General features: G+C 39.9%; 1 protein-coding gene across 1 annotated transcript in view; it reads left to right on the top strand.

Annotated features, from left to right (window-relative positions):
* Positions 1 to 13801, top strand: part of LAPTM4B (lysosomal protein transmembrane 4 beta) — a 140557-nt gene that overhangs the window by 78777 nt on the left and 47979 nt on the right. Inside the window, exons 2-4 of the mRNA XM_089666585.1 lie at positions 3856 to 3967; positions 10441 to 10514; positions 13653 to 13775. Coding sequence (XP_089522711.1) covers positions 3856 to 3967; positions 10441 to 10514; positions 13653 to 13775 — 309 coding nt within the window. The remainder of the gene's footprint in view (positions 1 to 3855; positions 3968 to 10440; positions 10515 to 13652; positions 13776 to 13801) is intronic.

The raw sequence follows: 13801 nt of genomic DNA, 5'->3' as shown, positions 1-13801 counted from the left end.
TCCCCTCCCTCCATTCTAGGTGAGACTGACATGTTTCTTCTCGGAAGCCTCATGGGATATATGACACATATCCTATGAGGGATCGACTTCCACACTAAGGCCCATTCATATCTGACCATTTTGTAGCCCAAAGCTTGAAGCTCCAAAACGCTCAGGGAGAAAAAAATCAATATTACTCTATGAAGATGGTTCACATCTTCACTCCAAGTCGCCTGAAGCAGAACACCTGAATCTCAAAAACATTTTGTAGCTACTTTTGGAGCTCCATTTGGGCAGATTGATGTGTTTTTGGCGCGTTTTCATTCCTATAGAAATTCATGTAAACGCACAAATTGCTCGTTTTTATGTGCTATTGTGTGTTTTGTTGCACGACCAATAATCTTTTTCTGGCATGGCAAAACACTGCAACAATTGATGTCACAGATGAAAGTTTTCTCAATTGGCTAATACAAAAATGGCAGAACTCAAAAAGCTCAAAAACACCTGAACAAATTGTGCACAAACGTTTGCACAAAAATTCTACGTTTGGGTGTGAATGGTGCCTAACATTTACAGTATGTCATAATATGAACATTTTATAAGGTTTGTTATTATTGCTACTACAACTGGTTTTACCAACTACTACACCACTTATTTCAGCACTTGCTTGCTGTGATGGTGGGAGGAATTTACACCAAGGCCTGAGATTTGAGACGCTGAAAAAGTCTGGGAAGCTACTGAGGACACGGCATTAAGCTGGAAAACTAATGTTAAAAGCTACTTCCCTACACTGATGCCCCTATCCATCCTCTAACAATTTCTGTTCACAACTCTGGTTCCTAGTAGTGTACTGGTTGTGACGATCGCAGTGTCAGACCCCAGACCTTCTCACCAAACTCGTGACCGAAGGACTAGCCAATCTAAAACCGCAATGTCATGTGCGTAACAATGCCACACCCAGCTGCAACCTGCACACCGATTTTCCAGCTAATAGGACCACAATCAAGGTACCTGCAGCCTGGGAGCATTTGTTACTGGGTCAGGTTAATTACGCAATTAACCCTTCACACTGCCACCACCTCCTTTTTGTACAGAGAAAGAGGAAACTCAGCAATACACTAGGATGATTAATTAATCATCGGTATACCGCTATCTCCACAAACAGGTTATACAGAGTGTTAAACACTCATGGTAGCACTCTTCAGCAGCAGGGATTCGTAAGTCACATTAAAGGGCTATAGAAACAGTTCAACACTTTCCGAAAATAAGATTTATTACTAAAAGGTCAAAAGGCTGCAGTAGAAATATTTACAGAAAAAAGATATAACCAATATATATATATATATATATATATATAAATATACAGAGAACAACAGATAACAGAAAGAAGTTTAGGTAAATAAGTACTTACCAAATAGATGCTTGGGGTTAAGCAGTTTCAAGGCTGATGAGCTAAAAAGGATGCTTTCTGTGTCTCGACTGCTAGTTTCATTGGTTCATCGCAGGAGACTCTGCTTCTCTCACTCTGCGAGATGTTAAACGCAGAGGGTCCTCACTTCTCTGTCTACACACAAAACATAACAGCCTCTTTTCTACTCAAAATCAATGGGGTGTCTCTTACAACAGACCCCAATTGCCTTATTTAGTCAAAGGATTGTTAGGCAGGGGGCTCAGCATCATACACTGATTGCATTCCTGAGGGAGGGGGAAAGGAGGGGATAACATTAAGACTTCTAAACACAGTGAGGGCCGTGCCTGGCTGTTGTATGCATGATTGCTACACCTCCCCCCTCAGGTGATGGCATATGAGTTTAAGAGAAATACCAAAATGCAGAAGTTTGGAGTAGAATGGAGAACCGTGCCTCTCCCTGTGTGCATGATTGTGACACTGGTTATGTAGTATACTTATGTTAAAATCAATGGCAGTAGGAAAATTGCTGGGGGTCCCCATCAAAATTTGCTATGGGGCCCCATGCTCTGTAACACTTATACCCCTGTGGAGTTCTGTGGAATATGGTATCCCTAAATACAAGGCAGTGGCTAGGTGAAAGAGGTGAAGACTTTCAGGTTACACAACACTGAGGCCTCTACCTGCCCCCATGCCAGAGCTGGGTACGTGTGATGCTCCCTCATACTCAGAAGTATCCAAGTATCCGGTATGGCAGTTTGTTTTTCAGATCAATAGAACAGTGTGGGAGCAAAAGGAAGGTGATTGGGTGAACAACACACAGGTTCACTTTAGGGTGCCTGTGGATCTGAAGTTGGCACTCCATAACTGTGAATGTTTAGGCCGCATACTCTATATGTAAGCTCATTATGTACTTTCTAAGGTAAGGGTTATTCTATTTCTTCTCTGAGGAAAATTGCATAAACATTTGGTATTGATGGCTTTTGGTCCAGTTCTCCAGATGATTTAAAGTGTGTGTACAGCTACAAATTACCTGTAGTGTATTATAGTTGATTCTTCGTAGGATGGAGTACCACTAAGGAGAGAAAGGACGTTTGATTTTTCTGGTTTGGATTATGTCTTTTTCTTATGTCATCAAATTTGTTGATTTTGCAATAAAATATTGCAGGAAAAAACAGCACTTTTACAGAAAACATTTTATAACAGTGGTCCTCAAACAGTGGCCCATGAGTCATGTGTGGTTCCTTGCTTGCCCTTTACTGGCTCGTGGGGCAATATTCCCCCTAATTGCAAAACCATCGGGCACCATGCCTCCACTTACACCAATTATGGGGCTCTGTTCTTCCTACTAATACCAACAGTGGAGCAGTATGCCTCCCACTGACACCAATGATGGGGCACTGTTCCTCCCACTAAAATCAATGGTGGGGCACTCTTCCTTCCATTGACATCAGTGATGGCTGAAGCCAATAAGGGGGCATCAATTATCCCATCAACACCAATGCTGGGTACTATTCCTCCCACTGACACCAACAACAGGGCACTGTTCCTCCCATTGACACCAATAATGGGGCACTATTCCTCCCACTGACACCACAATGGACACTGTTCCTTCCACTGACACCAACAATGGGGCACTGTTCCTCCCACTGACACCAATGATAGCTGAAACCAATGAGGGAGCCCCAATTCTCCAATCAACACCAATGCTGGGCACTATTCCTTCCACTGATGCCAATGAGGCTCTATTCCTTCCATTGATACCAATGATGGGGCACTATTCCTCTCACTGACTCCAATTATTGGGCGCTATTGCTTCCACTGACACCAATAATGTGCCACTATTCTTCCCACTGATGCCAATGATGGGACTCTATTCTTCCCACTGACACCAATGATGAGGTACCATTTTTCATACTGACGCCAATGATGGGGCACTATTCCTCTCACCAGGGGCGGACTGACCATTTGGAAACTCGGGCACTGCCCGAGGGCCCAGGGTCAGTAGGGGGCCCCATGAGATGCCCCTGGTACCTTTTTCATAGGCTTTTTTGAGTTTGGGCAAGGACACAGGGGCCCCATGATCCCCTATTGCCCAGGGGCCCCATGAGTTGTCAGTCCGCCCCTGCATCTCACTGACACCAACAATGGGGCACCATTCCTCCCAGTGATACCAACAATGGGACATTCTTCCTCCTGCTGACACCAATTTTGGGGCACTATTTCAGCTGCTGACAGCAACAATGGTGATTATTCTCACTGACCACTGATCCCAGGACCATTTTTTACTCCCACTGGCTATAGTCTGCCCCCCCCCCCCCCCAAGTTTGAGAGACTATTAACTGACCCTTTATAAAGTTTAGGAACCACTATTTTATAGCCTATTAAACCTAATGCACATGTTGAAATAATGTAGATGTCCAAAGAACACAGCTTGATGTTCCCTCTATTTATTTATTTTCTTACAGATAATAAATTCTTTGGTCCTGCTTATACTGTTGAGTGCCCTCGCTGATCCAGACCTCTATCACCTTCCAAGCAATGACTTGAGGAATGAATTTTACTATATGGATGAAGCCAGTAAGTATATAAAGATTATTTTAACAAAGACAACTAGCCACTTTTTTGTACTTGGACAACTAAATATCACAGATTTTGCATAATTTGTCTACGAAACTCCAATGTCATCAGCTTCATCTAGTGGCCAAAATGCAGTATAGTTTTCTTATGGAGATATTTCAGAAACGTATACCACATATTGGCCACGAGATGGAGCTGGTGATACAGGCATTAAACTTAGAAAAATTACGGTGACATTTCATTCAGCTTGCATGAACGCTTCTGATATTCATGCAACAAATGTTTTATGAATAGACCCCCAATTCTCTCTACTGCCATTTTAAAACTAAGTTAATTGGAAGGGTTTCTTGACAATGCACCAAATAGCAAAACAATCATTTTTATTCTTTTTTTTTTTTTGCTGCCAGTGTTGTCATTTGGAGATCTTCCCATTATTTTGTGCTCTGATACCCGTTAACTATACAGGAAGTTTGGAGTTTTTACCATGTTTTTTGTTCTGTTTGACACAAATCAAATAGACAGAAAGTCAGGAGATCAGGAGAAGTCTCCCAAATGGGGACACAGACAGCAATATAACATGGACAGAGGTTGTAGCCCTTCCACACCTTATAAAAATGCAGGCAGGTGTTCAGCTTTAAAGGATTATTATATTATTATACAGGACTTATATAGCGCCGACAGTTTGCTCAGCGCTTTACATTATGGAGGGAGACAGTACAGTAACAATACAGTTCAATACAAGAGGGATTAGAGGGCCCTGCTCCTTGGAGCTTACAATCTAGGAGGGAGGGGATAGTAGTACAAGAGGTAATAACTGTGGGGGATGGAGTGGTTGGGGAGTAGGGGATTCCAGTAGTTAGCTGGGGTCGGGGTAGGCTTCCCTGAAGAGATGAGTTTTCAGTGTGTGCCTAAAAGTGACCAGAGTAGACGATAGCCTGATAGCTTGGGGTAGGGAGTTCCAGAGGATGGGTGAATCCCGTAAGAAATCCTGGAGACAAGCATGGGAGGAGGAGACAAGGGAGCTAGAGAGTAGTCTTTCGAGGAGCGGAGAGTACGGTTTGGGTGGTATTTAGAGACAAGGTTGAAGATGTAGTTAGGGGCAGTGTTATGAACGGCTTTAAACGTCAGTGTTAGTGTTTTGAATTTTATCCGTTGGGCAATTGGAAGCCAGTGGAGAGATTGGCAGAGAGGGATGGCAGATACAGAGCGGTTAGTAAGGTGAATGAGTCTGGCAGCAGCATTCATGATGGACTGGAGTGGGGATAGCCTGCAGTGAGGTAGGCCAGTAAGGAGGGAGTTACATTAGTTGAGGCGTGATATAATAAGGGAGTGAATGAGTTGCTTAGTGGTTTCCGATTTTAGGAACGGTCGTATCTTGGAGATATTGCGGAGGTGAAGTCTACATGAGGATAGGATCACTTTGATAATAAAAGTCTCTATCCTACCCTAATCTGTGCTAATTCCCACCCACTCACCTGGTGTGTACTTACCTCTTTAGGATGGCAGTGTCTTTCTGTGTTGGTTACAGCCACAGTGCAGAAATCTTTTCCAATATTGCCTGCACTTGTTGAGTAGACACCATGGTGGGGGGATTTAGCTTAGAATAGACTAGGCAACTGGGGGTGAATTTTATTTAGGGCCCTTTCACACTGATCAATTTTTCAGTTTAAAAAACAGAAGAAAACTCCATCCCTTTAAATCCTATGGAACTCTTCTCACCGCTCAGTTGTGTTTCAGGTGCGTTCTAGCATGCTGCATTTTTTGTGCATGTTAAAAAAAACCTCCAAAAACCCACCTCCTTATTGAAATTAATGGAAAACATGTAAAAAAAAGCAACAGAAATGCATCAAAAACACACTGTATTTGCATTTTTGGTGCCTTTCTTGAGTGACGTCCATTTTTCACAGGTACGGGCAACCACAAAATACACCAGAAATGCATAAAACAAATATGAAAGCAGCCTTAATGTTAATGTTCTAAAGCAAACATGTAATGTGTTCTATTGTATACCATTTAGCCAACAAATTTGTATTTAATTTTCCCAAGAGTATACACAACAAATCCTGGCAAAAGCTGGGAAAAAAATGCATGCTAACAATATTAAGCTACACGCTACAATATACATTAAGGCCTCATGCACAGTGGGTGTTTTAAAAACGCAGGTGGCGTCAGCTGTATGAAGCTGCATCAAAAACACAAGTTTTATAAAAAAAATTTGCGTTTTTGCATTAGCATTTAACTGTGTTCTTCTGCGTAAGTGTTTTTTACACAAAAAAAATTTAATAAAATGTTGTCTCAAAAATGCTCAAAAAAGCCGGTTTGACACATTTTACAGTGCTTACCAGCATTAGAGCATTTTTACAGCTAAAAATGTCTTTTGAAACCCACTAGTTCTGTTTTTTTTTTCCAGCCAGAAAACACCCCTGCCAAAAAATGCATATTAAAGCCTATGTGTGTATAGACACATAGAATAACATGCTTGGGAGTTTATTGTCTATAGATAAAAATGCCAGAAGCCAAAAACAGCAGCTGTAAAAATTCCCAGTGTGCATGTAGCCTTAAACGTGCATAACTATGGCCATTTTCACATGAAGAAATGTGAATAAAGCCTCAAACAAGTAAAGCTGTATGACTGTCTGTACAAAAGAAATGCAAAATGTGTTACAACATCCCCAACATTTAGACATGATATGTTGTCTGAAAATGCACATATTTCTCAGATAGGATCATACACACCTGCTTGCAGTTTTGTGTAAATATCACAAGTCATCCCCTATGAAAATGTCCACATCAATCAAATCTTTCTGTCAGTTTTCATTCTGTAACCAGAGGGTGAAGAATAGCAGCTACAGATGTTTGATTGCCATAGGAAACATCTTCATTTAGTCTTCTCATTATTTTGTTCTAACTGAGTGCCTGGAATGTACATATTCAACATCTCATGAAAGTGGTTAGTTTCTATTGAAAATAATTATTACATAATGATATAGTTCATTAGTATTTATAACTGTTTAACTCCTATATCTAGAGAACGTTAAATTTGCCAGTTGGCTACCCATTTGTATTTTCTTATGTCACCTTCTTCCCTTGATCAGTTAATTGGTGTCACTCTTTGGCTATCTAAACACATAGATTTCTGTTTTTCAGCCTGTGGGCTTAACAAAAGAAATCTGAGTCCTCCATCTACTTCATACAGCGTGGATGGAGAAATCTCCTCTGTTGCCTATTGTATACCTGGCAGTATTGTATTGGACGCAGTCACTGTTTGGCCTTCCAGTTTTCCACCTGGCTTCTTCAATTTTTCAGCTGAAGTCTATCAAGCTGACAAGGCCACCCACGGCTCAAATTTCATCCAATTTAACATGAATCTGACCAAATTCAAGCAATGAATATGTATGATATCTATGATATCTGATATGTATGATATCTGCCCTGTAGTCTCCCATCTAAACATCTCTGCCTCTACAGCTGGAGATGTGCAGTTTGTTTCGTTCCGAATCAAAATTCGACCAAATTTTCCGTTATTCAAAGATTAAGATGTATCCGAATTCCAAATTACAATAGTAACGAATGTAAACAAATCTGAAATAACAAAATGAAATTCAGCTGAAATTCGAATCAATTTGAATTTGAAAATACATTCGAAAACTAATTCAAATTCAAAAACAAATTCGAAAACCAATTTGAATTTGAAAACAAGACTAGAATAAAATACAACAGAAAATAAATAAATAGAAAAGAATAGATAGAACAGAAAATAAAAGAATAGCATAGAATTGAATAGAAAAGAATAGAGGAAAAAAGAACAAAATAGAAAATAAAAGAATAGAACAGAATACAGTAGAAAATAATAGCGAAAAACAGAACAAAATAGAATAGAAAATAATAGAATACATTAGAATAGAATAGAAAAGACTGGAATAAAAAATCAAAGAAGAGAATAGAAATGAATACAAAAGATTAGAATAGAAAATCAAAGAATAGAACAGAAAAGACTAGAATCAATTAGAATAGAATATAAAAGATTAGAATAGAAGATCAAATAATAGAATAGAAAATAATAGAGTAAAACAGAGCAAAATAGAACAGAAAATAAAGGGATAGAATAGAATCAATTAGAATAGAATATAAAAGATTAGAATGGAATGGAAAAGATTAGAACAGAGAATCAAAGAATAGAACAGTATAGAGGAACAATAGAATAGAATGAAAAGGAATATAACTGTCTTCTGAAATTCGAATTTGGAATAGAATGATTTTGAATTCGAACAGAATACATTAGAATAGAATATAAAATAATAGAAAAGAATAGATTAGAAAAGGTTAAAATACTTTACAAAAAATTATGAGCTGTGCTATGGTGATGTGAGTAGTGATCAACAAAGGCACTGTGCAAATTTTGCTGACCTAGAAATATCCAGTATGGTCACGCAACTCTTCATATAGCCCATATACCATCAAAAACACATATGCATTTGGTCGAATTCAAATAAATTAAATGAATTCCGAAAAACGAATTAAAAGAATTCGATTAACTAATCGAACAAAACTAAATTAGTCAAATAATGAAACGAAACAAAACAAAATGTTTTTTTCATTTTACAAATGTCTACTCCCAGCACATGTGGAAACCATGTGCAATATAATCAAGCCTATTTAGTCTAGGGCAACCATTCTCAACCAGTTCAGTGGAAGCCTAGGGTTCCTCCAGACGTAGCTAGGGGTTCTGTGAGCTGTGGAGCTGACTGACCTCTCATTTGATGGTGCCTGCATAGTTATAGAGCTGATGCTACTTGGCAAAACCATGTACTTGAACAGGAAACAAAGGCGCATGTACCCACACACCAACGGCCACCAGGAGGATCAATACCTAAACTTTATTAGGATTTGAATAAATAGTAGGACCAGGGGTGGACTGGCAACTCATTGGGCCCCTGGGCAATAGGGGATCATGGGGCCCCTGTGTCCTTGCCCAAACTCAAAAAAGCCTATGAAAAAGGTACCAGGGGCATCTCATGGGGCCCCCTACTGACCCTGAGCCCTCAGGCAGTGCCCGAGTTTCCAAATGGTCAGTCCACCCCTGAGTAGGACTGTTGTGTGTGTTTTTTTACATACTATTAGGATTACATACTAAAAAACATTCACATTCTCCAAAGAACAAACAGGAGATAAAACTGTCTTTCACAATTCTCCTGTCCACACCTAAGATGCCATGGAGGAGAGGTTCAATCAAAAAATGGAAGATATGTGAAAGCCCTCTACTAAAGTAGATATATTCTCCATTGGTAGACTGGACAAAATATAAAGTATACTTCCTGGCCTTAAAATATATATATATAAGTATATAGCGCCACCTCTCTACAGTTGTGTGACATGAGAATGCTAGTCCCTATGGTGGTAAATTAATAACAACCATGCCACTGTTTGGCCAGCCCCACAAAAGACGTGTCAATTACTGCAGAAGAGGTGCATACAAAACATGCATGTGAGGGGGGGGAAGCTGACGGAGTGGTCAGTATGACAATCCGCTCAACTATTAGCCCTCCCCCTCGCTATTTCAACATAAAACCAAGAAGATAAACTAAGAATCTCTAAAGAAAACCTCCATTACTGACCAAGAAATAAATTAGAATTATATATCTCCATCCTACTGAACCATGTGTGTACCCCAAAAAACAAAGAAAATAAAAAGTGCAAAACCTAATTCAACATGTTTCGCTCAATTGGAAGAGCTTCGTCAAGAGTAAACATAATAATATAATAAATCTAACTGTGCACCCAGCCAAAGTTAAAGAAACAAACATAAAAGCGCATGGTGGAAAATGGCTGTCCATTGGTGGCCCCCTCTATTTATACCATGTGTACACAAAACGTACTTGGCAAAACCAGTAGCATAATGCCAATGATCTTTTTAGTGGTCTGTAAAGATGGAATTCTCACCAACGCTGTAAAGTTGCATTCTTCCTGCTGACTAATGTAAGAGGCATTTTTCCCATTGACCCCCGATGAATTGGATTTATTAAGGGTTCTCTGAGACCTGAGATTTTTTAGGGGTTTCTCTGGGGTAAAGTGGTTGAGAAAGGCTGCTAACACTCCCTGATATCTAGTATGCAAAGTACTTTGGGATGTTAATACAGAGATCCTTTTTAGTAATTATGCTAGTAAAAGTTAATATACAATTATGGATTGACTAAATAGAATGTTGAACCAAGTGATGGGATTTTTTATTTGCCTGCAGTTCCACTTAAAACAATAAACTATCCTAAAGTAGCTTTTTACTGCCATCTTCCAGTAGCTGAGAGATGCAGAGCGGCAAGGTATGGTGTGAGTCACATGACTTATACAATGTCTACGTTTCTATATTGCCGTAAAATTTGACCCAAACAAATTTAGTCATCTAGGCAGTAGTTTTTGTTGTTTTTTTTTTTATCCTTGTTATCTGTCTGACCTGTTTTTTTCCTTTTTTTATTTAGATATGTGCATTGCTACTTCAGTATCACTCCTAATGATTTTAATCTGTGCAATGGCAACATATGGTGCCTACAAGGTAAGCATTACTAATATTCTGTAGCAGCGCCAACTGGTTTGGGGGAAAGCAAAATGTGCTATAAACAAATTACTTGTTTTAGTTTGTTCCATATTATTATAAATCAGCGTAGCACCCTCCTAGATAGATGCTAAGTTAGGTAAATTAAGTTCTTGGCTCACTGTAATCAGTGTAGCTTCATGTGATTAATTTAGTCTGTTCTGTGTTTCATTAGCTGCAGGTTGACTGTTTCCCCCCTCTGTCTGTAAATGTTCTGGAAGATAGATGACAAGGAAAGTCAAATCAGCAGCTGCATATTTATGCAGTCCTGGCCAATCCCTAGGGAGAGTTGTCCAAACGGTAGCTGGGAGTATATATGAGACCTGGAACAGAGAGGTCTTTGTCCCTGAGAAGCAGATCATAGCCTGAGGTGGAAGGACTGTTTGCCCCTTGGGCAAGCCCACCATGTGTCTCTGACTCACTGAGGTGCAAGCTAGGATAGCTGGGGAGCCTATTTTGATGAAAGTTGCTGGGGCTGATTGAGGGACCTTTCGTCTGATGATCTAGTCTGGTATCACTGAAAAGTGTCTGGAAGATATTGGAAGGAGGCAACCAATTATCCAAAGATATTAGTGATTATAGGCAGATTTGAGAGACCCTTGATACTGTATGATGCTGCCATCCTTCTTGTACTAGAGTCAGTTTTTTTTCAAAGGGGACATTGTGTCTGATGTCCTGAAGAGCTCAGTCCACTATTAGCTGCAAGCAAGGACTTTTGCTCATATTATTGCTGTTGCTAAATCTCTTGTTATAGAGTTCATTCTACCTAAAATGGAAATCACTACCAAAGTTTTCCTGAAAAGCTTGGTCCAATATTTGCTGCAAGCAAGGACCCTCGCTCACCTTACTAAGAGAAATGTCCTCAGATTGCTATTAAGAGTTACTGGAGCAGGGGCAGACTGACATATCATGGGGCCCCCCGGCAATAGGGGATCATGGGGCCCCTGTGTCCTCACCCACACTCAAACCACACCCAAAAAAGCCTATGAAAGGTACAAGGGACATCTCATGGGGCAGCTTACTGACCCTGGGCCCTCGGGCAGTGCCTGAGTTCCCCAATGGTCAGTCCGCCCCTGTACTGGAGTATTCCACAGTTACCCTGAACCTAGTCAAGTTCAAGTTCTGCAAAAAAGCATCAGAAAAGCATACCCCTCTGTATTCCCACTGAGGGCATTTTTTGTTACTGTCTTGATGGCTGTACCAATTGTTTAAACTCATTACAAAATAATTTTACAAAAAAAAGAAAAGTATACCCCTAAGTATACTCCATTGAGCCAAAGGAGTGACCGTGACTGTGTTTCTGGCTGTGGGGAAGCTCTGAGAAAAGACATAAGGGACCTTAGAACTGCGGCTGCTACAGGTGTAGTACTAAATCAGTACACTATTTACATATGATGGTTAACTGTAGCTAGTTAAATATTTCAGAAGCAATTCTGATTTGGCTTTTTATCTATCATGCTGAAACTTACCTGTCTGAAAAGCTATTGAACACCATTGGTCTTCAGTCACACACTAGTTCTGGAGAAGTGAATCAAAAGGGCCAACTTCACTGAGACTGATAGCAACACTCTTAAAGGATACCTAAACCCAAGAACAAAATTTTATACATTGCAGCGTACAGTACTTAGGTGCGATGGCTGCATTTGTTTTTCCAAGCCATAACATTTCTTAGCAATTTAGAAAATACCTGTTGGATGTGCCAGAAAAGCAATGTCACTTCCTGTGAGATGCACCAAATAATATCTCCCATTCTAGCTATCTTCTATAAGCTACTGACTGCTCTGCCCCCTATGTAATGGAGATGAAGATATATGGACATGTTTGTAGTCTACATCAGGGCAACAGCCTAGGGTGACAGCCATGGCTCCTTCCATGAGGGAAAAACTAAAATGAATGCAGTCACCAAACCAAAGACTAGTAAGCTGAAATATATTACATTTTTGGTGTTGGGTCTAACTACACTCTAAACTGTAGAAAGACAGAATTGCTCAAGTCAGGGGCTTTCCTCCAAGATAACAATTTAAATGACAAAGTCCCTTTAAAGGAAACCTGTATTGATAGAATTGTGGGGCTGCCACTGGTGACTTTCTAAAAATACCACTTGCCTTTCTATCCCAGGTCTTAGTACTTTGGGTCTTTTTCCCATAACAATCATGTTAAATCAGAACCCATGATCTGTTATTATGGTCTGGGTCATGACACTTGCATTTTCAAAGTAGAATTCAGCAACAGCAGCCTACTTATTTTCTTAGTACTGATGTCTTTTGTGCTGGGTAAACATAAATCTGAATTCCAGGCAGATATACATGTGCTGACAAGTTACATGCTGATAGGGGGAGAAAGTAGAGTGATTAGAGCAGTGGTCTCCAAACTGTGGCCCTTTGCTTGCTTTTATCTGGCCCTCGAGGCACTATTTCATCCACTGATACCAACAATGGTCCATTATTCCTCCCTACTGACACCAATGAAGAGGCACAATTCCTCCAAATGACACTAGTGTTGGGGCACAATTCTTCCCAATGACACCAACAATTGGGCCCATTGACACCAACAATGGTGCCAAATTCCTTCCACTGACACCAAATATGGGGCATTTTTTCCCACTGATGTCGGGACCTTTTCTACTCCCAACTGCCACAGTTTGGCCCCTCTAAGGTCTGAAGGACAGTAAACTGGCCCTTTGTTTAGAAAGTTTGGAGACCCCTGGATTAGAGAGATGACCTCATCAGTCTCTTGCTGTTTTCTCACTGCCCAGTTAGCAGGTTGGGACAAAGTGTGAATACCACTGAATTTCACTTACAGTCTAATCCTGTAAAAAAAAGAAAGCAGTGTCATCCACTCAGTTGTAAATCTCAGGAATAAATGGAAATAAATATGAATTTGGCAGGTAAAACAGCTCTTATATATGTATTTTATTTCTGTATTTAAACACTTCTCTGGAGTTCAGCTTTAATTATGTTAAAAGTATATTTGATTTCTAATATCGCTAAGTCATCTGCAGTTTTGCACTTGATAATAAAAAACGGCATTTGATGCAGAATAATTAACTTTTTCAGACTTTTTTAAGCTAACTTTTTTCTTTTATTTCTCTCTCCTTAGCAACATGCTGCTTGGATTATCCCATTTTTTTGCTACCAGATTTTTGACTTTGCTCTGAACTCCCTGGTTGCTGTCAGTGTGCTTGTTTATCCCAACACAATTCAGGACTATCTGCAGCAGCTGGTAAGAAAAAATATAACTTTGTTCTT

The sequence above is a fragment of the Staurois parvus genome, unplaced genomic scaffold (genome assembly GCF_062004578.1).
Source record: "Staurois parvus isolate SC_StPar_1 unplaced genomic scaffold, SC_StPar_1.0 ptg000052l, whole genome shotgun sequence".
Classification (NCBI taxonomy): domain Eukaryota; kingdom Metazoa; phylum Chordata; class Amphibia; order Anura; family Ranidae; genus Staurois; species Staurois parvus.
The sequence above is the reverse complement of the archived record's forward strand: the minus strand, read 5'-3'. Positions and strand labels throughout refer to the sequence as shown.